At 34.0% G+C, this 26,962-nt stretch overlaps 1 protein-coding gene across 1 annotated transcript in view; it reads right to left on the bottom strand.

Moving 5' to 3' along the window:
• CFAP47 (cilia and flagella associated protein 47) overlaps window positions 1-26,962 on the bottom strand; it is a 296,518-nt gene that overhangs the window by 29,665 nt on the left and 239,891 nt on the right. The window contains exons 58-60 of the mRNA XM_068686651.1: window positions 12,482-12,641; window positions 11,771-11,865; window positions 9,760-9,921 (exon numbers count right to left, since the gene is read on the bottom strand). Coding sequence (XP_068542752.1) covers window positions 9,760-9,921; window positions 11,771-11,865; window positions 12,482-12,641 — 417 coding nt within the window. The remainder of the gene's footprint in view (window positions 1-9,759; window positions 9,922-11,770; window positions 11,866-12,481; window positions 12,642-26,962) is intronic.

The raw sequence follows: 26,962 nt of genomic DNA, 5'->3' as shown, positions 1-26,962 counted from the left end.
CCGCTATCAGCCACTCTTATTCCCCACAGCAGCTATGAAAAGGCCAAGGAGTAATGCATAAGAATAAATAGCTATGCTTCTTGAATAAAACACCTCTTTCAGCTGCAACAGAGAAGACTGGTATTTAGTATAAAACAGTAATTGTGCATAGAAGAGAATGTTTCTATGAGGAATAGAATCTCAAACTACTAATCTGTTTAAAAGTTTTACATGTTTTATGGATGGAAAATCTTTTACCACCATTACTAAATGTTACAGAAGATTTCATCTTACTGTGACCACATATCTCAGGGCCCATTTTGAACGTGCACAGTTTAGTAAAATGTGCTGTGCAGAATTCCTGTTTATGCATCTCTGTATATGCTGGCTATAGTCAGCTCCGGAGTTAATTCCCAAGGCCTTCCAGTTTGGAATTCTAAAATGCCAACTTCACACTTCTTAGTATAAAAAGTCTATATCCTACAGAGACTGTGAGATTGCTGAACACGTTACTTCAGTTTTGCTGATCTGTCATGCTACCCAGTGTCAGAATACATCCCTGAAGAGCATGGAGGTGTGCTACCAAGCATGTAGCCCTTTCTCCTTTACTGAAAGGAACAAGATCCTTCATGATCCTTCTAACTACTTCAGCAGCTAACAAGAAGCTTGATTTTTTGTTGCCAAGATTTTTGTAACACAGAGATTAGACCTAAGAGATGTATCAGCTTATATCAAAACATTTCTGAATCTTTAGATTGTATCCTTTACACAGACCTCTGGAAGATTTATGGTAGATCTAAGAGCTACACAGATATACATTAACAAAACATTAACCAACATAAAGAATTAGAAGTCACGGTATATACACACTCAGTACTGAATATACAGGATTTCCATGTATTAATCCATCTGTTATAAATGTTTTTTATTACTATAAGTGTACTTTCTTATAGTGAAATTGAATATGAATGTTTTTCCTACAGCTTATAAAATTCCTGGGATCATCCTACACTGTTCCATACTTTGTTGTTTCTCTTTTCAAAAAATATGTTTATGCCATGAATTCAGATTTCAATACAGCCCAAGGCTTGTAACAGACATGCTAGACATGTCAGAAGACAAAGATTTAGACATAAAAATTAACTTTTTATGGGAGAGAAAAGATGACATAATATAGAGCGTTCCACAGTGGGAAAATTACAACTGTTGAGCAGATGTTTCTTTCAGCAGTTTTATCACAAAGTGCAGCTCAAGAAAAGTTTATTTTACTGTTGAGATACTAGGAAGAAAATGTTGTGAAATGTTAGTATCCAAAGACATTTCAATATAGTACCTTTTAGTCTTAAGAAAATCAAATATTTCTAATTTTTTTTTCTGCTCCAGTCTGTTGTCTAACCTGTTCAATGCTTATATCAACCATTTATTTAAAGTATTTTAGTATTTAAAACACCTAAGGAAAAATTAGGTATTTATATGTTCTAACATTTGAAAGTTTTGAAACACTGCTGATCTAGTCTTGATTTAGGCTGTTCAAAACAGAGAAGTGTAATTAGATTTTTCATAAGAGCTGCAAACCCTGGAGACTGCCATATTACCATACTATGGGAAGCCCTTGTGAGTACATTAATATTTGATTCCAGACAATTCCATAATACTTGTGCTGTCTACACAAACTGGCAGCCGCTAGAGGAAAAAAAAATATATAAAAATAAATAAATAAATAAATAAATAAATAAGTTGTGAATAACTGCTAAAAATATGTCCAAATTGTCAAATGTTCAAGGTTATATTGATTCTTAGAATTCCCAGTTTTAATTAAATTTGTGAAATGAATAAAACATTGGAGACAGGTGTATAATTTTCTTTAAGTAATGTTGAATTTCATATAGCATATTTTTCTAATATGCCTCAAAACTTTAGGCCAGCACTTTGTATACTAGTCATTTGTAGAATCATAGAATCAAAGAATTATTCAGGGTGCAAAATATATGCTTAAGATCATCTAGTCCAACCATCAACCTAACACTAACACGTCCACCACATATCCTTAAATATGGCACCAGGGATGGCACCTGTACCACCTCCCTGGGCAGTTCCTTTGCCTAACCACCCTTTTCCATGAAGAACTTGTTATCTTTCAAAAATCACCATTTTAGTGTAGTTAGAAGTCTAATTCAAACTGTAAAATATACATCTAGATATAAAGTACACCCCAATTAGTCCACCTCTGTTTTAAAAATACAGAGCAGCAGGAAGAATTTTAACCACATCTGACTCAACACAGAAAAAAAATTATCAATTATCTTACCAGGAAGAAGAAGTAGCATGCTATTTATACACAGATGGTTAGATCTAGGAAATAGAATTTCCAATTACTATGTATATATATATATATATAAGAAATAATATTATGCATTATTTAAGTTAAAAAAAAAAAAGTAAGAATATGGTTTTGAGGTCATTATTCCAAGATTAATTTTGCAAAGTATTAAAAATATCTTGTTTTGAAAGGCAGTTAATATCAATCTTGAAGTGTTTTGCTTTGTGTAAATAAAGACCTTCAAAAGATAATGTGAATTAGGCAACATTTGTGTATAGAGCTCTTTCAGAATTACTGAAGCAGCAATATTAGAAAAACAGTATGATTTTTGAACTATAGACTTCTGTGATTTCACTGTTATTTATTTTTAAGTGCTAGTAAGGCTGCTTCTTAAAAAGCAATATAATTAAAGTGTTGGTGACTTTAAAATAACGTCTAAGAAGAAAAAAATGAAATAAACCACTCCTTTTTATTTTTTATTTTGTCTGACTCTTACGAATGCTTGCATGAAAACTCCAAGGATTTTATACACTGATCATAGAATTTGGAAAAAATAATCTGAATTTTTGCAACTATTAGGATTTAATGTAAAACTAATTGACAGATTTCTTACATCTGAAAATTAAAAGACAATCATAACATGTTCACACAGTGGGAACCATAGGAATTTAACTGACAATTCAGTGCAAAAAGCTAACCAGTATTTAAGCTTCAAAAGAACTTATTACAAAGACATTCATGACCCTAACATCTGTAGAAGATACCATAAAAGGCCCGCTGGACATATCTGTCCTGGAATAGAGTTTCACACGGTCATTAGAGAAGCTTTTTGTCCCTTCCTTTTATTTCTGGAAAGTGAGTATATGTTTGACTTCACTGAAGAACAGCTCATTAAACATTTTTTTTTTCTGATGATACGAATCTAATGGATAGTGGCCCGTGAGGCTGTATGCAATCTTTTGTGGATACCTAAAGGAGCTCTAGCTATCTGAGCTATCCACTCAGATATGCTTAAGCTGCAGCAGACTTGGTGATATAGAGATGGCAAGGGAAAGGATCATTCTAAAAAACCGCAATGAGAGAGGAGGAAATTAAAGCAATGATGGAAAGATGTTTGGACTGAAAAAATACTTGTCCAATGCTTGCCACAGTAATACAGTAATACAGAGTATTTCTTACTGTGGATAGATGCAAGTGAACTCATTTAAAAGCCTTTCCCCAGTTCCCACTCAGACGCTGCAATCTTACTTGTAGTCATTTAATGAAGGACATCAACAAAATCACAGAACAGAAGCACAGAATGAAAGCCCAGCCACTCATAAACTTGCCGTTTCATGCCAGATAAATTATTTTACCAGGTTCTGAATTTAAACATATTACATCCTCTCACTGATTATTTTCTTTTTTCCCCTTAGTTTTGATAATTCTTCAAGGCTAAGGATCCACTGCAGCCCAGGCACCTAAAAAAATTTTTTTCCCTCTTGATCTAATATTCTACAGACTTGTAAAACATAAACTACAGGACAGGACTTCAAGCAGTCATGACATCAGTCGTCTGACATCTAATGCTGACCTTCAAAATCTTGTGAAATATTTTTCTTCATAAGAAAGATATTCACTCAACTCTAATCCAACACTTGTCCTTTTCCTACTTCTCCACTGTCTTCCTGGGGTCTTCACAAACACTCTTGGAACTCAGTAGGCAGAGGAGAATTTAGTTGAAGCATGTAGTGAAAAGTACAGTGAAAGCTTCAGCAGACAGAAGAGACTGTACATTACTGTACAGTAGACCAAATAGTTTTAATATAGTTTTCAAGTAACTAGTCAATCCAAAAGCTAAAGTGATTGATAAGCATAATAAAGGAAAAAAAAAAAAAAAAAAGCCTTTTGGCCAAGACTATCCTAACATTTCAGTAAAGGGTATCTTCCAAGAGGTAAGAAATGAATCTCATGTGAGAAGTAAATATCTATTTCTTGCTGTAAAATATAATAACTACATGAAAATAGGGGCAGAATAAGCAAACAAATAAGCACAAGACCTCAAAAGACCTGGTGTTGAATATGCCTTTCACTGAATTTCTTCATATAGGTACAAAAATGCTGTACATAAAGCATTATCAGCAAAGATAACACAGTGTTAAATGTCAGATACCAAACTACCTTAAATACAAAGAAATGAATGGATAAGAAAGTGGTCTCCTTCTGTAATTAATGTACTCATTGATCCTCAATGTCCTCAAGGCTTTGCAGTATTCCAGTCTAATCACATTTTTCTTAACCCTGCATACCATTGCCTATTTCCCTAGCAACCAACATTTCTTTTTTTTCTTTTCTAAATTTTCTCTTACATTTGATTTTTCTGTTTTTTTGTTTGTTTATTTGTTTTGTTTGTTTTATCTTTCCCTTTCAAAACACTTCTTTAAAGAAAATTTCTGCTGCTAAAGCAGATTACTACTATAGGGCCTTAGAAAGCCATTCTCAAAAACACAGTATCATTTACTTAATGTAATGGAAGTTTGTGAATCCATGTATATGAAATATACTGTCCGCCTCTAGCATTTGTTATTCCTCATATATTTCTGCATTTTTCCTTTCAGTTAATTTCCTCATATTCTCTCTCTCTCTCTGAATCCCTCGTAGATGAATTCCCCTTTATTGCATTTATCCATATTCCCTTCTTAACATTCTTACTTTCCTTATTTCATTATTATTTGTTATTAAATTGAAACAAACAAAAAAGCAGAAAAAACAAAAAGATTCTCATTCACCCAAAAATCTCTTTGATTGCATTCTACTTAGATTTGTACAATAATCTATAATCAGAATAAACTATAAGTTAATGTTTTAAGCTAACTGATAAAAAATATATATTTTTTTAAAAGCATTCCCCACATCTTTCAACATTTTGCTTTTTAAGTTAGCATTATCTTCATTTAGCTATCAATTCTAGAAAATAAAGATCATATCTCTACCTGGGCATAAACAACATCAAACCATCTTCTTCATGACCATATTTATGATGCAATTTTAATTCCCACAGATTTTTATTATTTTTTTTTGCCATAGTATTCGGACTCAGTTTTCCTCACTGAATACGTTGGACCAAGGTATTGAAACACAAAAAATAATTTTTGCATAAGAAACCTTCAGACTGAAGTTCATTGGTTTATGTGTGACTACACATGCTTAATTTGCTTAGTGATTTAGATCAAGATACAGGGAAATAATGTAACCTTTGCTGAGAAATTTGACATCCAAACATGTTATTTTTTAGATGTAAATAAAAGTTTAGAACTATTAAAAAGTTTTTTTAGTATTTTTGCATCAGAGATGTGTTATTGTGGCTTAGTCAATCAGTCAATCTTTTTTTATCTAGGTGTATAACATTCTGAAAAGTAACTCCAGGAAGAATTATTTCTCATTTCATAATAGAGTTATTGTTTTTGCACTTCTGTGAGCATGAGTGAATATCTTCAGATTAGTTTCTAATTTAGATGGTTTCCTGCAAGTGTTGAATATTTTAACTGATCATGATTTTGCATAGGTGTTAGAAAGCAATCTTAATTTGCATTATGATTACTCTCATTTTTAAGGTCTGCAGATCTCAATATTTTATAGAGAAGAAAAAAAAAAAAAAACAGAAACAATGTTTCAATGTTACAAACTGTGCTTGCTCATAATTCACGAGAAGTTTTTTCAGTATTTTTTGTATTTTTCTAGCTATATTAAACAATGGGGGGGAAGGTTACTTGTGAGGCAAAAAATATTGCCATATATGCAACATGCCATATTGTTCCTTTTTTTTAATGGATTAAGTGTTAACCTATTATATTACCATCAGGTAAGTGCAGACCTATTTGAAGTTCTTCATCAGAATGCCTGTGTATGTTTCAGTTTGTAGTGGGTTTACATTGCAAGGTTTTGGTAGTGAGGGGCTGGAGGGGTGGCTTCTGTGAGATGATTCCAGCAGCTGCCCCATGTTAGATATGGGCCAGTTAAAGCAGGCTCCAAAAGGGACCCACTACTGGCCAGAGCTAAGCCAATAAGCAATGTTGTTTGTGCCTCCGAGAGAGCAGATTTAAGAAAAGGAAAACAAACAAACAAACAAACAAAAAACTGCTGCAACAGCAGCTGGGAGAGTGAGGCGTGAGGAGTGAGAAGCAGCCCTGCAGACCCCAAGGTCAGTGCAGTAGGAGGGCAGGAGGTGCTTCAGGCATGCAGCAGCAGTTCCCCTGCATGTATATATATATGTATATATATGTATATACATGTATATCTATTTCTATTTTTGCTGTTTTCTTAGATGGTGAAACAAAGGGTACACTTTGGGTAGCATATGCCAATGTACATTATAGATTAGTAAATCTGAAAAACATCTGACCACAAGATGCAATTGAACTGTTCATCTGTTTAGAGGTCAACATAGCTGAAAAACTTGCACATAACACAAAAAATTTATAGCTGTGCTACCCTCAACCTGAACAGTACTGTCCCCCCAAAAAAATTAACTCGCTTGAAACTTTCCCAGAAATAAGAACCCAGGAGCAAGGAACTAAGACCAGACCTTAAGCTGTGAGAGGAACTATGAATTAATAAAAAACGGGGAAGTTAATTATGAACACTCTATACTGGCTGCCTTATGTGATAAACTGAAGTAGGTGAAAGGGATAGGTTACAAATGACTATTAGAAATGCAGAGACAGGACTGATCAGCGTTTTTCCTCAGTCAGAAAATACTCTGTATACTCTACATGCTCTCAACATACTGAAGTTTGGTTGCCTAGAAACATCTGAATTCCAGTCAATATCTATAACGGATAACATGCTTGATAATGTTTGATGCTTTTCTTACAAGACAATGGAAAATGCATAATTTCTTTCCCCCTATGTAATGTTTAAGATGAATTAAAAAAGGTATATTATTAGAGTACAGGTAAGAACCTCCACATGTGTCTGGATGAATTAATGTCTTAAATTAGGTTTACCAAAAATAATATAATTATAGACATATTTAAGAAAACAGCTGAAAAATACATATTGAGTGCATATAATTGAAAATTATTTTTAAAGGGGACATATTATAGTTGATATGCCTAAAACATTGTTTTTAATTTATTTGATCTCTGGAACATTGCTTACTCCTGAACAAGTGATGTCATTTTAGCTACATGGTATTTAGATCATCCCCTTCTGTCTTAAGAAATTGTAATAATTTTCTATTTCAAATGATATCATCTGGAATGGATGAAATTGAATTCCTTAACACAAAGGACATGCTTAAAGATTTTTTACTTCCCAACAATTTATACTTGTCCAAACAATTTAAATATTGAAATGTAGTAGTAGCTGCTTAAATCTGATCTGCCAGTAATTATCATCATTTATTTTTGAATATAAAATCTGCTTACTACACATCACACGTACTATCTGATGAATCACTCTTTCATAAAAGAAAAAAAAAAGAAAAAAAAAGAAAAAAAAAACAGCTTGCCAGCCTACTATCTTAAAGTTTACGCTTTTGTTTATATTATTACTGGTAGACTGCAGAAAGCTCAGATAGTACCATTAAATCTGATTCCTAATAGGCATCAAATTCATTCAGCAATATGACATTAATATGTCATCGAAAAGCACCGGCATTATAAATGATCTTACTACCTATGTTGTCAAGCATTTCATTACCAGACTTCTTGCTTGAAAAGATGCAATGACATCCCAAATCAATGTCTTGCAGTATGCACAGGAGCCAGTCGTATAAATATGAAATATTTTCCCATGAATAAAACAAGCACTACACGTCATGAATCTGCAAGTCTTTCAAAATGCTGTCTCAACTTGCTGAATATATGTTATTCTTGTCAATTCAGAGGCCACCATTTTGGAGGGAAATAGCTCAGTTATGTTTAAGATGGCCTGCTCACTTGTAATAAGTTAATGCAGAGTTAAGCCTTGCTGCACTATAGTAAAAAATATGGTGATGTATTTTGATATATCACTGTTCTCACAATGCCAAACAAAATTATATTAATAATATTTACAGTTCTCCAAAGAGGCAAGAATGTATGTTGAGACCTTCACATCTTTTTACTTTCTTGGATCGATCACTATCACTTTGTAATATGGGAATGTAAGACAATATATGCCCAGACAATAAGGTATCCTTGATACTGGGATATGGGTAATTATAAAGTTTAAATAAGCAATTACAAAGATTAAATAATGAGTAAGTATACTATGTGTAAGATTGTGACAGCAGTCCAATTTTTAGATTGCCTTCTGTTTTAAACATATTAAAAAATAAATATAAAAGAAAAAAGATCTGGACAGTGATTTCAGGGAGAAGACCACAGTGCTAAATGTGCAGGGGTGGGGCTATGGCTGGATGAAAATTATCCTTATGGGAAGGATGTAATAATGCATCTTGATTTCAATTTAGCAGATGTTCACTTTTTCACAGTTCTTTTGCAGGGAAGCTATTGCAACATGGTATTCCTGTAAAGTAAAGTGGCTGTTGGACCAGACTCTGATGCTGACTCCAATGGCATAGATGAAACAAAAAGGCAAGTCTACCTGTCTCTCAACCTGAAAGGCAATGACTTACAATCACAGTAACTTCTGTACTCATCTTTTACCATGTTACAATGCATTATACTCTTGAGAAAGTTGAGCATGGGTGAAACCCCTTACCCTCATTTACAGCTGTATCTCATGTCACATGCTGTAATACTAAAATAACACTTTTCTGAAAAAGTAAGATGACTTTGTACTTAAAAACAAATGTAAGTGTAATTTCAAAGGTACAATAATTAGTGAAAGGGTAATGTAGCAATTAATAACTTGTAGTATGAATGTTAATACATGCCTATCTATGAACAGAAATAATATACATGAAGCTTAACAAGTATTCTTTTCTTATACATTGTACCATTCTGTTTCAAAGAGAGGTATGATACAAAAAGGCGGTGTATCTCTGAAGGAATTGATTTTCACTGTGTCATCAACTGATTAACTGTAAGTGGAAGCTTTCTTTTACACAGCTTTATTGCTTCCTTAGAACAAGGCCTCTTTCTTAAAGCCATTTTGCTACAGATATTGGCCTTCTGGTGGGAATGCATCTTACAAATAGGGATAACCTGAAGATAAACAATGCCTTGCAATGCTTACACAGACATATTTTTGCTACCTTTACACTTTGTGCAGGCTATACTCTTTTAAAGGAGAGATGGTATGTGTGCAAGCCTCACATCCAAGACACACATAAAAGAAAAGTTCAGAGGTGCCTGTAACTCCACAGACATACTGTTATATGAATGTCCTATATTTGCAACATGGTAGAAATATGGTCTGAGAGATTTTTCTAATTCCCATCTGTTGTCATAGCAGAGTTACAGTAAGTAAAGTACTTACTGTATGTGCAATGTTATTAAAAAAAGTGTGATATCCAAGCTATTTATTCTTACCATCAGTGACTTGAACTTCTTCTTGGATGTTGGCTGGCTTATGTCTATTGATCAACGCAGAATTTCTTGTGGCAGGCATAGCAGTTGCACCAGGAACTGCACCAGTTAGCAGCACTTCTACTCTTTTTTCTACTCTCTGCCTGGCTTGACAACATACAACAGCTACAGAAAAGAAAGAATCCGTTATTTGTAAAGCATCAGAATCTTGTTTTTAACAAAATAATTAGAAGTGACGTTTGCTTGGAGAATGACAGAATTCCAGAAATGAGTGAGACAACTAAAAGACAGTTTTCTCAAAGTTTTGTTCTTCGTTTTTTAGGTGAAATAGTAGAAAATATTTCTAAACAAACAAAAATCTGTTCCTATAGTTAGTTCATAACAACGCTTGCAAATTTTGCTCTTTTTTTTGTAATAATAAAATATATCTTCATTTTAGTTCATTTGCAAATATGTTTTATGATATTGTTTGATATATAGCAATAAGAAAGGAAGAATGAAAGGAAAAAAAAAAAGAGAGAGAGAGAGAAAGAATTTAAAAGTTAAATGAAACAGTATTAACTTACTACTTGGTTTCTTTCCAAGTAAGAATATTGTTCAAATTTCAGCTTCTAAAGAACTATGACAAAATAAAAAGCATCCTTCTCTTTGAAGCATGACAGACCTTTTTTCAATTCAGTTAATGCTTTTAATTTGCTTATTACAAAACCTGTCCTTTTTCATGAGAAGATAGCCGGACTTTAGCTTATATACTAGATTTTATAAGGCTTACTTTTGTGGTCATTGTTTATGGTTCTTTTAGTTCTTATTGGCACAGAAAGAGGAGAAAATTAGATTAAAAAGCTGAAGGAAAAAAAAAAAATGTTTTCCAGCAAAAAAGAATTTTCCAGAGGTATTGAAATCAACATGAAAAAGAGGAGATGATTACATATTTTTCAGTTTCAAGGTCTAAATATCATTTTCATCCGAATTATGGCTCTGAAAACTGCATAATTATTTTTATATTATTAAAATTTAGATTTTTTTTTCTGCCTTCAAGGCAGTAAGTAATGACTCATGGTCACACATTTTTAAGTAAGAAAGAAATGTTCAGAACTAGTAATTTGATCCCTTATCTAAAACAATCAGCAGAATTATATCCAATGATTATTTAAAAATTATTTCTGAACTTCATATCAAGATTTTATGATAAATAATTCAGACACAACTCTTGGTAAGTAATTATATTCTGTATTAAAAAAAAAAAAAAAAAAAAAAAGAGCAAAAAATGCCTTACTCCTGAACCCTATTTAGTTAGCTACAACTTGTAATTCTGGAGCTTGTTTCATTATTGTTACTATCAAAAATAATTTGATATAAAATTGTCCCTCATCAACACCATACGTTGTAGTTCTACCAAGCTTTTAGCTTTAAAAAGCTGTTCACAATTTCTATGTTTTACTATTCTGGGGTTATATCTCACCTTTAAAAATATGTTTAACAAATCTATAAACATGTACTATACAAAAAATAAGCAACAATAAAAGTCCTATGAATGTGTCAGTTATTTTTTAATGCAAGTTTACTTCTCAGGAGCAAGTGGAAAACTTACTGCTATTTACACCAACCTGTTTTAGTTACAGTGAAATTCAAGGCTGAGCAACACAATGGACATCTAACCATTAAACTGTCTGGAAGGGTATTTGGGGTATTTAAGTAGAAATCTACACTTGTGTCAGACTTTCATTTGATTTATTTATGGTTCTCTAATTTAGCATTAACTGGGACACTGAAGTGCACAAGCCATGAGGTTTCCAACTGTTCCCAGCTCCTTTTATCCATAATGAGAAAGAAACAGAAGGTCTATATTTACTTTGTAGGCCGGGAAGGGGATTTTATTTTTAATATGTGATTTTATCTTTTTTAAGAATGTGATAAAGTATTAGAGCAAATTTTCATGATCAAGCAGGTAAGAACACAAATAACTATTTTATTTTCTTGAACTTACTGTTCAAGTTTTTCAGTAATTACCTACCTGGCACTAATTTCTGCTGTGGTGCTTCAGGTATTCCATGAACTGGATAGGTCCAGAGTATTGCCTGAATACCCCCATCCTCTGACACAATAATACTATTTGGAGAATAAGTGAACAGTATCATGGAAAACAGGTAGAATGTTATTATGGTACTAACATTATGATAGTATTGAGATTTTTTTTCTCTAAAACAATATAGAGTTAAGAGTTACTGGAAATTTGAAACTCCATTTAATTGTATGCTTTAATGCTAAACATATCTAAAAAATATATATGAAATAAGATCCAAGCAAATCATAAAAGCCATAATTGACATCCACTTATTTTAGTGTCTCTGAATACCATTATGTCAGGATACAAGATCATTTGGCTTGATTTGCTCTCTCTTATGTCATGCCTACACTGAAGCAAAGTTTATGTATTTTATGCATTACAAAAACATACCCACAGGAGAGCAATTATTAACCCCAAAATTAGAAGTATCTAACAACTTTCATTTGCTCAATATCCATAACTGTACTGGCAGATAGTACTTTGCATTTTGTAAAGTACATACTTTGCAGAGTACATTAAAAGCTCATGTTGGATATCTAGTGCCCTCAAAAATCAGACACTTGCTTCCCCTTGGGAGCCACACAGATATCTGAAGGGGAAAATGATTATAAGATTGAGTATCTGCAACTGCATATTTTTCCTATTAGAATAAATTACCTCTTTAAGTCTTTACTTAATTCAGCAGAATCCTCATAAGGCCAGTTTTCACCATTTTCCCTCATTACATGAATTACCACCGCAGTCTCATACATTTTCATTGTATCTGGCATGAATAACACTGGGATGTCCAGTTTTTCTTTCGGAGCTAATTGAATTCCTGTAAGACAGAACAGATTGTTATTGTACCTTGGAAATTTTGAAAATCACTTAAAACATTTTATTCACATATTTACTTTTTTTTTTTTTTTTATACACCATTTAACATTTTAGCATAGTGTATTGTTCTTCCTGTGACAACAAATTGCATTTTATCCTGCTCTTGCTACAGTCAAATCTTATCTTACACTACCATCTGAGGTCAGTCCTCCTGTAATAAGGTGTTTCTTGATTCCTTGATTCCATGTCCTAAAGAGAGGAGTTGACAAAAATTGTTGGAATTAAAAAAAAAAAAATTAAAAATATAATCTTGTTTGGCAAAGCAACATGAAACCAAAAGCCCTTTTACACTTCTGCTTACTGATAAAGCTTTGAAAAGAGACTCAAAGAGACTCTGAAGGCTCAAAACAAAACAAGATAAAGTGATCTTCCCATATTGAATATTCAGAGACCATGTGTAATCCCATTGGGGATTACAACCCATTGGGTTGAAACATATGAGAATAATATTGCATAAGAAAAGATGAATCCAAAAACGATTGTTTATGTTTGTGACATAACTGAAATACATTTTAAAGAACTTATACTACCATAATAGAAGCCATGCCTTTTCTGTACTATTTTTCATGTGATTGACTTTGCTTGAAAAAAAAAAAAAAAAAAAAAAACCTCTATCCTGTCTGCAGTGAAGGTGACCTGACACATTCCATAATTAAGGGCCTTTTTCCAACAGGTTGCCTGTGTGCCATGTGTCAGAATATCTACCTCAGGCTAAGTTCCAGCAATGAAGTTATAGGAAAAAAAAAAAAAAAAAAAAAGGAAAATTAGAACAAACGAGTCATACAGTCTATCTGTTTTCAAGCTTTTAAAATAATTCTTGAAATTTGGTAGAACTGATGTCTCTGGGTTAGGGTTTCAGCTGTAATTCTACCTGCAGAAAAATCTCCCGGATATAACTAACTGCATTTACAGTATGCTTTACATTTTTGTGGTAATTTTTCATGCCTACTACAATGCATATGCGCTCATATAGATACATGTGCATCATTCCCTGAGAATGACTGAGTCTGATAAAGTTAGAATGCATGGAAGAAGCAGTGCACTCTCTGTGATTGCTTCTTGTGATAACAAAAGACTGCTAGGTGCTCAAAAAATGTCACCAGGGAAACTTTTATCTTGTGCTCCACCTTCCTATAGGCTAAGTGGCTGGAGGGATGAAGACCTCAGTGCTGAGAGCTGTAGCTAAGTGAGCAATAAGAACATTGTAATGCAGTCTTGGGAAGGACAAAATACTAAAAAAGAGTTGGATGCATTGAAGTTTGGTAGACTTTAAGGGAGACAGACTAAAATGATGACAGATAGGAATGGCCAGAAGCAAAAAGAAATCAAGTAAAACACTGTCCAGGATAATTACCTTTATGATGAATATCTTGTACTGTGTTATCTAGGTACTTTCTACAGCATATAAACCAACTGGAGTTAGTATGGTTCTGTAGCTGTAATGTTTTTAGCTAGAAACTCTTATAAATTAAAATGAACTAACTAAATTAAGATTGGAAAATCAATCTAATTACGAAGGTTAGGATTATTTAAAGACAAACCATTCCACCTGCAGGATTTCTGCCTCTTCCATTAACAATGCCTCAAGACCTCAAATACTGACCAGTGCTTCACATTACTATGCATTCTACTAATAGTAAGAAATTCTTACCTAAACATGTGGATTTATGTATTGTAAAGTCTCATCATGTAGTAATGGAAATTAAGTAACTGCACTGCGATCACAGTTGCATAATTTCTGTGCATTTGTATAAATCCATCATGGTATGAGCAATTTGTTTTTGAAAAAAAGTACTTGAAAAGTCTCTTATCTTGAAACAGCTCAAAAATATTCTCATTAAATATCATGTTAAATTGCTAATTGCTAAAATGAAAAAAAAAATCTTTTAAAAAAGATTTATGATATTTTCTTAGATCTTAATGTTCTCAGTTGATGTATTACAAATCAAGTGTGTGTATATATATATGTATATATATATGTGTATATATATATATATACACACACACACACAAGATTTAAAAGATGAAGAATATACACATACTGTTGACAGTAGTGTGGTCTAAGAGTTTTACCTTTAAAAAATTACCAACATACCTGTCAATCCAACATCTTAAATAACTAAACTGATCATACACATTGTTGCCATACTTCCAAAACCTTCTGACCCATCCCTTTGAAATAGATGTCAGCTATAGTTCTGATAGCTCTCCTTCCATGAGAAACAAGACAGCTTTCTACTGTGATTTGTCAAACTTTGGGCCTATTCTGCTGTAGCTAAGGCAGAGGCCTGTAATATCTACAAATCTCCACTATATTAAAATTCTATAAAATTCTATTCTACTCCATTCTACATTAGAAGCTTATTCTTCAGGATATAATTAGCTTGCCTTGAATCCAAATATACACATACCAAAGTAGTATTATCAACAACAGTATGTACGCACTTTGTGACACCATTATGGCAAATCCAAACACACTGCGGAAGCATTGTAAATAAGTTTGTGAGCAATGTGACCAAAAAAGGAACAAAGATATGTACCGTCATGCAGGAGGCATTTGGGTAATGGAAGTTTAAAGATGAAGAACGAGGTAAGCAGAAGGGACTGCAACAGGCAGGACACGTTGCTGAATACACAGGAGGGATGACCGGAAAAGCCAAAATCCAAACAAACACCATGGGGAGCTGTTGAGACTGCTCCTTGGAGGGAGAGGAGTCAAGAAGTGCACAGCAGCCATAATGACCAAAGAAAGATGGAGAAGAAAGACAATCATCCAAATTCAGTTCTTACTTCTTTTCATCACATTTTTTCTCTGTCAAGCCTGATCACTTTAACCTCCATGATGAACATCAAGGACCGAAGTCATCAGTGCTAACTATACAGCATGAGCTTCACAACATTGTACACTTATTTAGGATATGATTACTAAAGAATAGCACTTTCTTACATGTAATAATGGCTAACAGTGTGTAAGAATTGCTCATTAGCTTGAAAATTGTTGTTAGTAAACAATTTCAGTAAGGTTTTGTTTTAAAAGTGACCTATTTAGTCAGCCTCCTAAACATTCCCACCACAGATATCTCTAATTCCCTAATGGTATCTTTACACATCACACGGTTGTGTATATACATAGAGAGATAGTTATATATAGTAATACACACACATCTATTCCATTGCAGCACTGGGCAACTGTGGTTTGTATTATTTCATCCTTAGGTATTTTTTCTCTTTTCTCCTTCTAGTCATCATGGATGGGTGACCTTCAAGTTGTTAAAAGGCTTTAAGGTACAGAGAAAGAAACCTCTCCATTGCCTCAGAAGTGCAAGAGCAGCTTTAACTTGCCACAAAAACACTTTGTGTTCTGTAAAAACACTTACCCATCATTTTGCTGTGTATGTAGGAAAACACCATCCCAGCTTTTTAAGGAACACTGCACCAGCAATAGTACACACAGAAAGATGATAAAATATGTGTGTAGAATTTAGTAGAAATCAACTTGACAAACCAAGTTCATCCTATTTGTTTGTGGACCTCATGTATTCCACTAGGGTTACCAAGGAAGTATTTCCTCTCTATGCACTCTACCATGGTGTATATAAATTACTAATAACAAAATTGCTGCTATATCAACATTTTATTAATTGAATATCCAGGAGCTGTTCAAGATAATTTTTGGTCTATAGTGTTTTGCCAGAATAATGTACTCAGGATGATTTGCAACTTAAAATACCATCATTAATACCATTTGCAACTGTTTTAACACATGACAAATAGAACAGACTGTAAACTAATATTTTGCTACATTATATATGCATTGCACATACTGTTTAAACAGCAGCTTAATTATGCCTGTTACAGGACATACGGCTTTTTTAACAGTAAATTTTAATACAGAGTCCATATGATATCATTCTGGGTCATTCTCGCAGAAAATTGGTTATTAAACATCACAAAAAGACAAATTTTAATATAACTGTTGAAACAGAATGTGTTCACATTTTTAATAAACATTCTTCCTATTAGAAGCTGTTCATAATGACAGTAATTTTTATATCACTGGACTTGCCTGCAGCTGTCAACTAACCAACTGATCATTAACTGCTAGTAAAGATTTATTTCCTTATGATTTTGCATAGTTAAAAAGACAGATGAAATAGGCCTAATTGAAAAAAAAAATAACATATTGCTTCATGCTTCTCTTTTCTCATTCCCATTTAGAGAATGTGAACCAGCAACTCCTGACACAACAGACGATAATATTTATGTGGGCAATTTTAGCATAAATCAGCATGACCAAGTTGTTCCACAAACTCTCTGTAAGAAATTCACAGCACTTTTTCTGAATAAAGCTGCATCATATTCGGTATAAAGCTTTAGGCCAGATTTTGATAACACCCTGCTTCCATTTCACTGTACAAAAACCAGAAGGAAACAGTGGTAGTTATCAGCAAATGCACAGCTGACCCTTTATGGGCTGAAGCCACCTCATTCAAACCAAAGGATCACAATTGGAGTCAACTGCCTTACGGAGAAGCACATGGAGATCTGTCTCATCCCTTACTTCTTTATGAGGTAGCCTATATTTTAAGCCCTGCCTCTAGCCTCTCCAAAGGAAGGTAGAGAACAGTGATTCTGTTCTCAGTGATTCTGTTCTCAGTGATTCTGAACCTTTGGAGTCCACATTCTTTGAAACTTGAGACTAGAACTCAGAACTGAATTACATAATTAAATCAAAATGAGTGCATTTCTAATTCTCTGCTTTACTTCTCTGGGGGCACTGCACTCTTCGTTGAGTTCTGTTATTTCTATGTCAGCCCTGGAAAGAATATCACTCTGAAAGCTAAAGTTAATTGAAGTAATGCAGTGGATCTCTATAGCTGTGAGGAAGCTATATTTGGAAGGATCGTAGATGGGTAAAAATTCATTTGTTGCCTCTACAGTAGCTTAGGAAAATGTTTAAGAGCAAGCACTGATAAACCTTGCCACACTGATAAAACTGTGATGACAATGAGCAAAATATCCTACAGTATCTTTGAAAAGAATCATAATCTTCTCATTTAACTCATCTTAGTTCAAGCCATGTACCTTTCATATTAGTAAGGAGCTTTGGTCATAAAATTTCTAGATGTTGAAAGTTCTGCTTCCTTGATGCGTTACTATTAAGTCTATAGCATCTCAGAGTAATTCCCACTGATTGTACCCAGAACAGCAGCGCTCAGTTCAGTTTCCTCCAACTGAAAAAGAGGCAAGAGATGAGGAAGATCTCTTTATGTCTTGCTGGAGTCTGATGGGAAACCATTTAAGAGTAGTAGGGTGGTCCTTTGTCTTTTTTTTTTATCTTAATAGTTTCTCCATAAAAATCATCATAGAATAACCAGTTAAAAGATGGCCACAGATGGCCATGCTAAAATTAACACTGGTCATAAATATGTTAGTTCAGTATAATCAGGTCTGTTTTCTAACGCTTTCCTCAGGATATGGAAAGGGTGGCCTCCAAAATATTCGCAGACAATAGCTGCTGCTGGGGAAAGATTTTTAATTCTTTCTAAAGGAATTCATCCAGAAAAGTAGGATTGATTTCAGGCAGTAGAGAGTCAGATATTGCCAACACTCCAGTAAGCATCAGAAATACATTAAAAAATCATGTGTATGTATTCTTCATTTATTCTCACCTGCTAGAAGAAATAAAAGCCTGGCTCACATCTGAAGACTAAGGTCTTTTTTTTTTTTTTTTTCTTTTAAACAACTCTGCCAAAAGTGGTTCAGTTCTATATTCCAAGAGTTGAATAAAGTACATACAGCAGTTCTGCCTCAACTGTTACTAAGGATGGGTTCATTTTTGTTTGCTTTTTTTTTTTTTTTCAGTCCTTCCTATGAGGCTGCTTGAAGTTTTGATTCCCTTTCAGTAAAACATGATCATAGCCCTTTGTTATGGGTTCTAATTAGCAAAATGTGGGAATGCAGCAATCTGTGTTCATTTTCATACATCAGTATTATAATTAGTCAGTCTCAATGAGTAAATAACAATACAATTTTCTGGATCAACAGCCATCAGTCAACAACCTCCATCTGTGGAGATACTCAAAACCTGACTAGATATCATCCCGAAAAACCAGCTTTGGTTGACCCTGCTGTAGCAAGGGAGGGGTTGAATGAGATAATCTCAAGAGGTCCTTTACCACCTAAGCAATGTGATACCGTAATTCTGTGTTCATGATAGATCACTATACTCAGGTTTGTTTTTGCTTTTCAGAATACATATAATACATTCTTGTGTGCTAAGCCAAATATAGACATTTTCTCAATTAATCACTTGATATGTATTTATAGAAATATATATATATATATATACATATATTGCATTTTTCTTCCCTCGCTACAGTGTATTTAGGTAGGTGGGATGAAAGAGAGATTCCTTTTATAGATGGTCCATGGTGAATTTATTTTTAGGTGGACTTTCTGCTTCATGAGTTATGGATTCTTCCACCAAAGGGTATAGTTGTCTTTTGACCCACATCTGAAAGCTTCAGAGAATCACTGAATGGTTGGAGTTGGAAAGATCTCTGGCAGATGTGTTCCAACTCACCTGCTGAGACAGGGCCACTGAGAGAAGGTTGCACAGGACCCTGCCAAGGCAGCTTTTGAAGATCTCCAAGGAGGGAGATTCCACAGCCTCTCTGTGCCAGTTCTGTCACATTTATAGTAAGGAAGTGTTTCCTGATGTTCAGGAGGCATCTTGTGTTCCAGTTTGTGCCCACTGCCTCTTACCCTGTCACTGTGCACCACTGAAAAGGGCCTGGTTCTGCCTGGTTTGAACCCTCCCCTCAGTTATTTATAAACATTGATAAGATCCCCCTGAGTTACTGAGTTCCTTAGTTGAAAAAATTAAGCCATGAATATGCAACTCAGATGCTAACAAGCAATTTCGCAAATGACTGGTTAAAACTTGAAAAGTTGCTTTACGAAATAAATGGCACAAGTGAAAGACTGGATGTTTGAGTCTTTAACTGAAAGGCTTCACATCATCACTATCATAAGCACACAATAAAATGTATTAGATACAGTATGTTTATAACCTTTTTGCTATTTTATGAATCTTGTGTTAATACAATTTCGTACACTTCTGGCAGAATATTTCTGGCTTCTTTCATTAAGAGATTTAATTTAGAATGATTTTTTTTTTCTGGTACTAAATAATAGATACAAGTTAAACATTTGCTATTTAGATTAAAATAAATGGGTTGAAAACAAGGCTTAGTAATTAAATATGTTGTTTCATTTAATGCAATTTATTTTGCATTTAAACAAAGCCTCTCTAAAAAGCCAAGTGTAAAGTCTTCTTTCATTTATAAAATTATATTTCTCTAACTAATAGTCTATACTGCAATTGTGGATAAAAAAAAGAAAAAAGCCACCATTATTTTGCCAGAAATACCTATTAAATTAATTTATCATAGATGTGCAGTAGCAGTTAATCTTACAAGGGTTAAGCATGTCAAGGGAAAAAAAAAATGGTTCTAAGCACAGCAATCCACTTATTCAGTGTAACCAAAACAAGAAAAATTAAACTTAAAATATTTAACTGAGAGAACTGAAAAATACATATAAAAAAGGTCATGAAAACCATGAAGACCACGCACTCACATTGAGAAAAAGTGGATGATAATTTTTAAAATCCCCAGTATAAGACTACTGATTAATATTAATATACTGCTTAGTATATTTCAGAAGAAAGTCTCGCTCACTTCCATACATATCAGATTGGATTATCCACTTAGGTATAAGAATGGTTTTGCAGTAATACAGAAATTGAATAACATCATGAACTGTGGCTCGGCACAAGATTTACCACTTATCTCCTAAACTCTGGTTGCTTCAACTTTGACTTTGGTTAGGTGTTACAGAGCTGTCAAATCTTAAAAATAAAAAAAAAAAAAAGTAATTGCCTCATGTAAATGCCTCAAATTGTATCGTGTAAATTCATTTACACTATACAGTCAATACTATTTTCCATTTCTGCTGTTATCTTATACATTTGTCTTGGCAGCCTGGGATATCTTTGCAGTTTCCTTTCAGAGGTGTTGGACTCTGAAAGTGTCCACCTGAGGCACTCTGAGAGTGGTGGACTTTGTGTATCCTTTACTAAAATTCAGTGAGTAAGCATATTAGGAAAGACACATTTGAATGGCAGGTGCCAAGAACAGCAAGAAAGCAAGGCTGAACAGCAGTTCAGAACAATACAAAGGTCAAAGGTGAGAATGGGAAGATGATTGCAAGGAGAGGGAAAAGTGAGCAATAAGACTGGAAAAAGAAAGAAACGAAACAACTAAGGGACCAGAAATAGGGTGACAGGCATAGACAGTAACTTGCAAGATGATTCTATGGTAGAGAACAGTGGAGACTACCAGACTGCTTTATATAGAAGTATAGAAGACACTTGGCATAGGGAATGCCAAATAGGTAAGAGTAAGGAGAGAAGAATAAAAAATAAAGATAAAATTCTGTGGGATCATTGAGGCACCCAAAATCTAAAGGTCTGCATCACAGTATTGTCCTAGATTCAAAGTTGTACAAAGCAAAAGGCATACTTTGTAGCCAAAGGAAAAGAAAATGCAAGTCTTTTTCCATATCAGTACTGCAAAAGATGTATAAATATGTCTTTTTTTCTGAATTATACAAATTGTGACACCTCAAAAAAAGCTAAGTATAAACTCAGTTTATATAAGGTCATTCAGCCCTACCTGAACTAATTAACTAATTAACTAATCTTATTTCTTTACACATTTAAATATTTCTGACATTCTCTAAAGAGATGAATTGATAAATAACGGAATACAAGATCAAAACCACGGTGAACCACAGAAAGATTCAAAACCACAGTGTGGATAGAGAGGGACTGCTAGGGCGAGTAGAGTAGGGAGAGATAGTCATATATTTTAGAAACGGGAGCTGTTATGTTCCACCCTACTATGTTAATTTGAAAACTATGTCCCACTCAACCCCTCTCCTCATTTTCTAAATGAATTCACTCTGTTCTGCATATGATAAAATACAGTCTACAAGCATTTAGTATCCTACCTAAAATCTTAACCAAAACCAAACCAAACCAAACCAAACAACCAAACAAACTAACAAAATAAATAAAATTAAAAGTAAATAAAGCAAATAAAGTAAATAAAATACCACAAAGTAAATAAATAACCACACAAGTATTTTTAAAATGCAAGAAACTACAAGAAAAGGAAATTTCATATGCTTTTTAAACAAGTGTGGTTTTTTTTTAGTACCCAGACACAAAAAATCACCAAACTTTATCCCTTCTTTCTTAAAGAATATTCATGTTACCCTAAGATAAAGTACTAGGTAAGTAAATTAAGAGTATGACAGCTTCCTCTTTCCTTAATCTTCTTCTAGACCTAAACACACATAAGAATGTCTTGAGTTCATGGCTGAAAGAAAATCGTAATTGCTTGTTAGGTGTAACTAAATTTTTGACTTTTCAAATATCAGATTATTTTTGACAGATATATTTTTACTTTCATTTTAAACTTGGATATATGCATCTCTTAGTCCTATCTCTGAAAGCAGTCAAGTTCTGAAGCTATGGCAGATTTTAATCAAAATTTGCAAAGAGGTATAAAATTGGCAATGATGCTGGTGACGTTACATCCTTCTAGTTCTTATATTCAACCAAAAATTGTACTGTTTTTTACAAGTTGCTGGAAGATGTATCACACTTCATATAGTAGATGGTAACTGGAAACAGATAAGTCTCCAATTGACTCTTGAGTGTGAATGGGATACAGTGATTATTCAGCGCTTTTGCCTTTTCAGAAGTTGTTTGCTTGACATAGTTTATAACCTTTGAAACAGCCAGTTTAGATATTACTCTCTTCTGTGAGTCACATATATATATTTATTGAGTTATAAATTTTCATAGTCTCAATACTTATACTCTTCATCATTCAAGGTTCACAGGTTTTTGTAATACGGCAGAGCTGAGCACTATGATGTTATTTTTTGGTTTCTTAGTACTCAAGAAAATAGTCAAAGTTGTTAAGAAGAATCCCTCATGAAAAGTAACTTTTGCCCACTAATTTGAATTATGCCATCAAATGATAGTTCTATGAATCACATAACCTATGACATGGTATAGAATTTAGAATTTGCATGGAGGGATAATGTACTTCTTAGCGAAATACTTCCCATACTAGGAATATTTATTTATTTATTTATTTTCTGGAGGAAAGGCTTCTGTAGCCCAGTAAATATGATCTCTTGCCATTACTATTAAAAGGTTTTTTAGTGACCTTACAAGATAGGGTCTCAGGATTTAATTGAGATTTGTCTTGGTATAAGCTCGTTTTTATCATAAGCTAGTTATGATAACAATTATTTAGCAGTCAGGTTTGTATTGGGATATTTTAAGTTTATAGAGGTAAAAAGTAAACATCAGAGCTCTGAATTGGAGGACTGTGGCTGCAGGAACAATAAACTCCCAGCCAATTCCAAGCTTGTGGGGAATTTGCTGCTCCAGCTGGATGCATATAAGTCTATGGGGTTTGATGGGATTCATCTTAGAATACTCAAAGAGCTGGTTGATATCATTGCAAAACCTCTCTCAACTATTTTTCAACAGTCTTGGGAAGCTGGAGAGGTCCCAGTTGACTGGAAGCTGGCAAATGTTCCCGTGTTCAAGAAGGGGAAGAAAGAGGACCCTCGTAGTTACAAGCCTGTCAAGTCTTACTTCAGTGACTGGTAAAATTATGGAGAAGATTATTCTGGGAGTTATAGAAAACTTGAAAGATAGTGCAGTCATTGGTCACAGTCAACATGGGTTCACAAAGGGAAAGTCCTGCTTAACTAACTTAATTTCCTTTTATGACATATTACCCAACTAGTTGACTAAGCAAAGCCAGTTGATGTGATCTTTTTGGATTTCAATAAAGCTTTTGATACTGTATCCTTTTAAATAAAATGTCCAGCATAGAGCTGGACAAGTACATAAAATAATGGGTGAACAATTGGCTGATGGATCAGGCTCAAAGGGTTGTAGTAAAGAGGATTACATCAGGCTGGCAGACAGTCAGCAGTGGGGATCCCCAGGGCTCCATTTTAGGGACAGTTCTCTTTAATGTTTTTATAAATGACCTGAAAGCAGGACTTGAATGTATGCTAAGTTTGAAGATGACGATAAATTAGGAGGAGATGTTGACTACCTCAAGGGAAGATAGGCATGGCTGAAAGATCTTGACAAATTAGAGGGCTGGGCAATCACCAACTATGAAATTTAACAAGAGCAAATGCCAAATTCTGCACCTGGGATGGTGCTACCCTATCTGTACAGACTAGGGGATGAGAATGTGGAGAGCAGCGCCACAGAAAGGAATATGAAGGTTCTGGTTGATGGAAAATTGAATATGAGTCAGCAGTGTATCCTGGCAGCCAAAAAGGCCAAACATATCCTGGAGTGCATGAAGTACAGCACTGTGAGCCAACTGAGGGAAGCGATCATCCCACTCTGTGCTGGTGCAGCCACACCTCAAGTCCTGTGTGCAGTTTAGGGCACCAAAATTTAAGAAAGATATAAAAGTATTAGGGAGCATTCAGAGGAGGGATACAAAATTGTTGTAGGGTTTAGAGGCACCAAGCCTGCCAGAGTTCAAGAAACATTTGGGCAACACTCATAGGCATATGGTTTAGTTTTAGGTACTACTGTGTGGAGCCTGGAGTTGAACTTGATGATCCTTGGGGTGCCTTCTATCTTGGGATATTCTATGATTCTACGACAATTCTATATTACACACCTTTTCACATGTAATCCTCAGACAGAACAGTAGTTTCTGGAACTGTGGATACAGCTTTTACATGAACTACTCTAAAAGCTGTCCTTTGAATTGGAACTTTTCTGCTATTCAATAGCATTGTAGATTGAATTTCTTTGTTCATATAAGGGAAATATTCACAGCTTAGCCAGAATATTGCTGCAGTGCAACTGATGCATTTTGGCTATGAGTTGATACTTTCAGAGAATATCCACCAGTCTTCATTCCTCTATCTCTCTTGTGTTACTTCTCTCTACAGGAAAAGCTTTATTTCTGAATTTTGAGTATTTTCTCTCAGCAAAATAAACATTTTATCTTCACTCTACTGTATTTTATATGTTACACATCATAAAATTATAAGCTGCCAAACAGTTCTGTCTAGTTATTCAGTTTTAGATATAGATTATGTTTAAATTGTAAGACTTCATCAAATTCTCAAAACATATCTGCTGAATTCTCGTGTTTAATAGGATGTTTATTATGGTCTATCGGGTTTAATGATTCTATGATCTGATTTCCTAAGAGATAGCTGAGATGTGGCATGAGTTTCCAACCATAAAGACAATTAGCCATTCTTTACTGGGAGCTGTGCATTGCTTCCTGTTTTGTGGGCAAGATTAAAATTAACTTCATATCCCTCACTTAGAGCAAATTAAAGTAAGTATTCAAAAAATGTGAGTTGCTGGCCCTTTAAATTCAGAGATTAAGATGTTTTTGGCCCTCCAGGAAAAGAACAAAATGATTAGAAGCAGGTGTTTAGGAAATTATATGGACTTGAAAATTTGTTAAGGTAAGAGACGAAACAACAACAAAAAAAAAAGTCTCCCAAAAGAGAAAAAATCCACTGAAATTGGGAATTGCTATTAAGAAGTTTCAGAAGGGATCAAGAACATAAATTACGTGACAGAATCAAGATGATTCTGAATAGTACTGACCCAGATGAAAGGCTCTGGATGACTAAGTGGTAAATGGGAGCCACAGTCCTTCTGAACAGATGTGACTGTTGAAGATCCTGTACATCTGTGTGAATCCAGAAATGGAATATGTAATCCACAGTGCAGGAGGCAGGATGACCATCATCATCATTTTCATATGAAATACAAACCGATTGTCTACAATTTTGCTTTTACTCACTTTTGCACAAACTACTTTTTTTTTCTTTAATAGTAGGCAAGCTATTTTTCTTTTGATTCAGGAAGGACAAAAACAGGTTGTTATTGCTGGTTCTTTAAAAAAAAAAATACAGTAGTGGGTAAAATTACATGAAAACAATACTCTTTCAGGAAGAAATACAATACTCTTTTGAGTATTGTCTCAGAAACAATACTCTTTCTCCTTCTTTCATAGGAAGGAGATATTTTAGGACAGTTACTGCAACTTTCACTGATAATCACTCCTGGTAAAATAACCGGGAATGAGAATTTTCATGGAAGTGATTAGGATTATCCATTTTAAATCTGTCAAAATGAGAGGCAGCTAACCTTCAAATCTAGGGCATGTTCCTATTCTATATGGTTGGGAACAGTCTTTAAAGCAGCTCTGGACATAACTGACTTGCAATCAAGTTGAACAAATGTAGGGACAACAGCTTTTCCTAGTAGCTGTTTGTCATAGGTGTCAACTGCAGAAAAGGTGCAGGAAGAAATCTTTGCGTATAAAGGTAACATTGAACAGATCTTCATAAACTGTCATTTGGCATCAACTTAAGGGAAGAATGAAAACATTTATTTTCTGATAAATAGCAGGAGTTAGAGAAGTTAGAAAAGAGTTTAAAAAAAATAAATCACTCTGTAGTTGATTTTGCCTACAGTGTACAGCCTTTTCTGAGGGAATATATTAGATTACAGTTAATTTCATTATTTTATCTCTTCCTTTTGTATAATAGCTAATGATCACAAAATCTGAAAGAAGAGGGTGACTATTTAGAGGCAGATTGCAACAGTTATATGTAAAGAAAATAAAGCTTGAACAATTAATATCTATGTATACTGTTAAAGGTACTCATTTTCTTGCCCCTGTTTTCATTCTTAAGTAGGAAAAGAATATACAAATGAATATAGTGGAAGTTCTGAAAATGTTATGTTAAAAGTATTTTTTGTCATTTTTGACTGAACCAACAAAAGCATGCTAAAAGCATGTTTACGTATCCAGAACTCTCCAGCTTTTTTCATTTTTCACTGCTAAATAGTTCAGTCTTTGTGATCATCCAACTTGACCTAAATACACGGGATTTCTTAGAACTTACTTTGAAACATCAAGGTTCAGTCTAAACAACTTTTCTTGAATAGAATATAATTAGAAAAAACAAGGCCACTGGATTTAAAAGTTTCCAATAATGGTGAATCCTCCACATTTCATTGAAAATTATTCTGAATGATTAAGATTTAGCACTGATTAAGCTCCTTGTTAAAAATGTGTAATATTTTGTATTAGGCTA

This window comes from Anas acuta, chromosome 1, assembly GCF_963932015.1.
Source record: "Anas acuta chromosome 1, bAnaAcu1.1, whole genome shotgun sequence".
Classification (NCBI taxonomy): Eukaryota; Metazoa; Chordata; class Aves; order Anseriformes; family Anatidae; genus Anas; species Anas acuta.
This window is presented reverse-complemented; position numbering and strand designations above follow the sequence as displayed.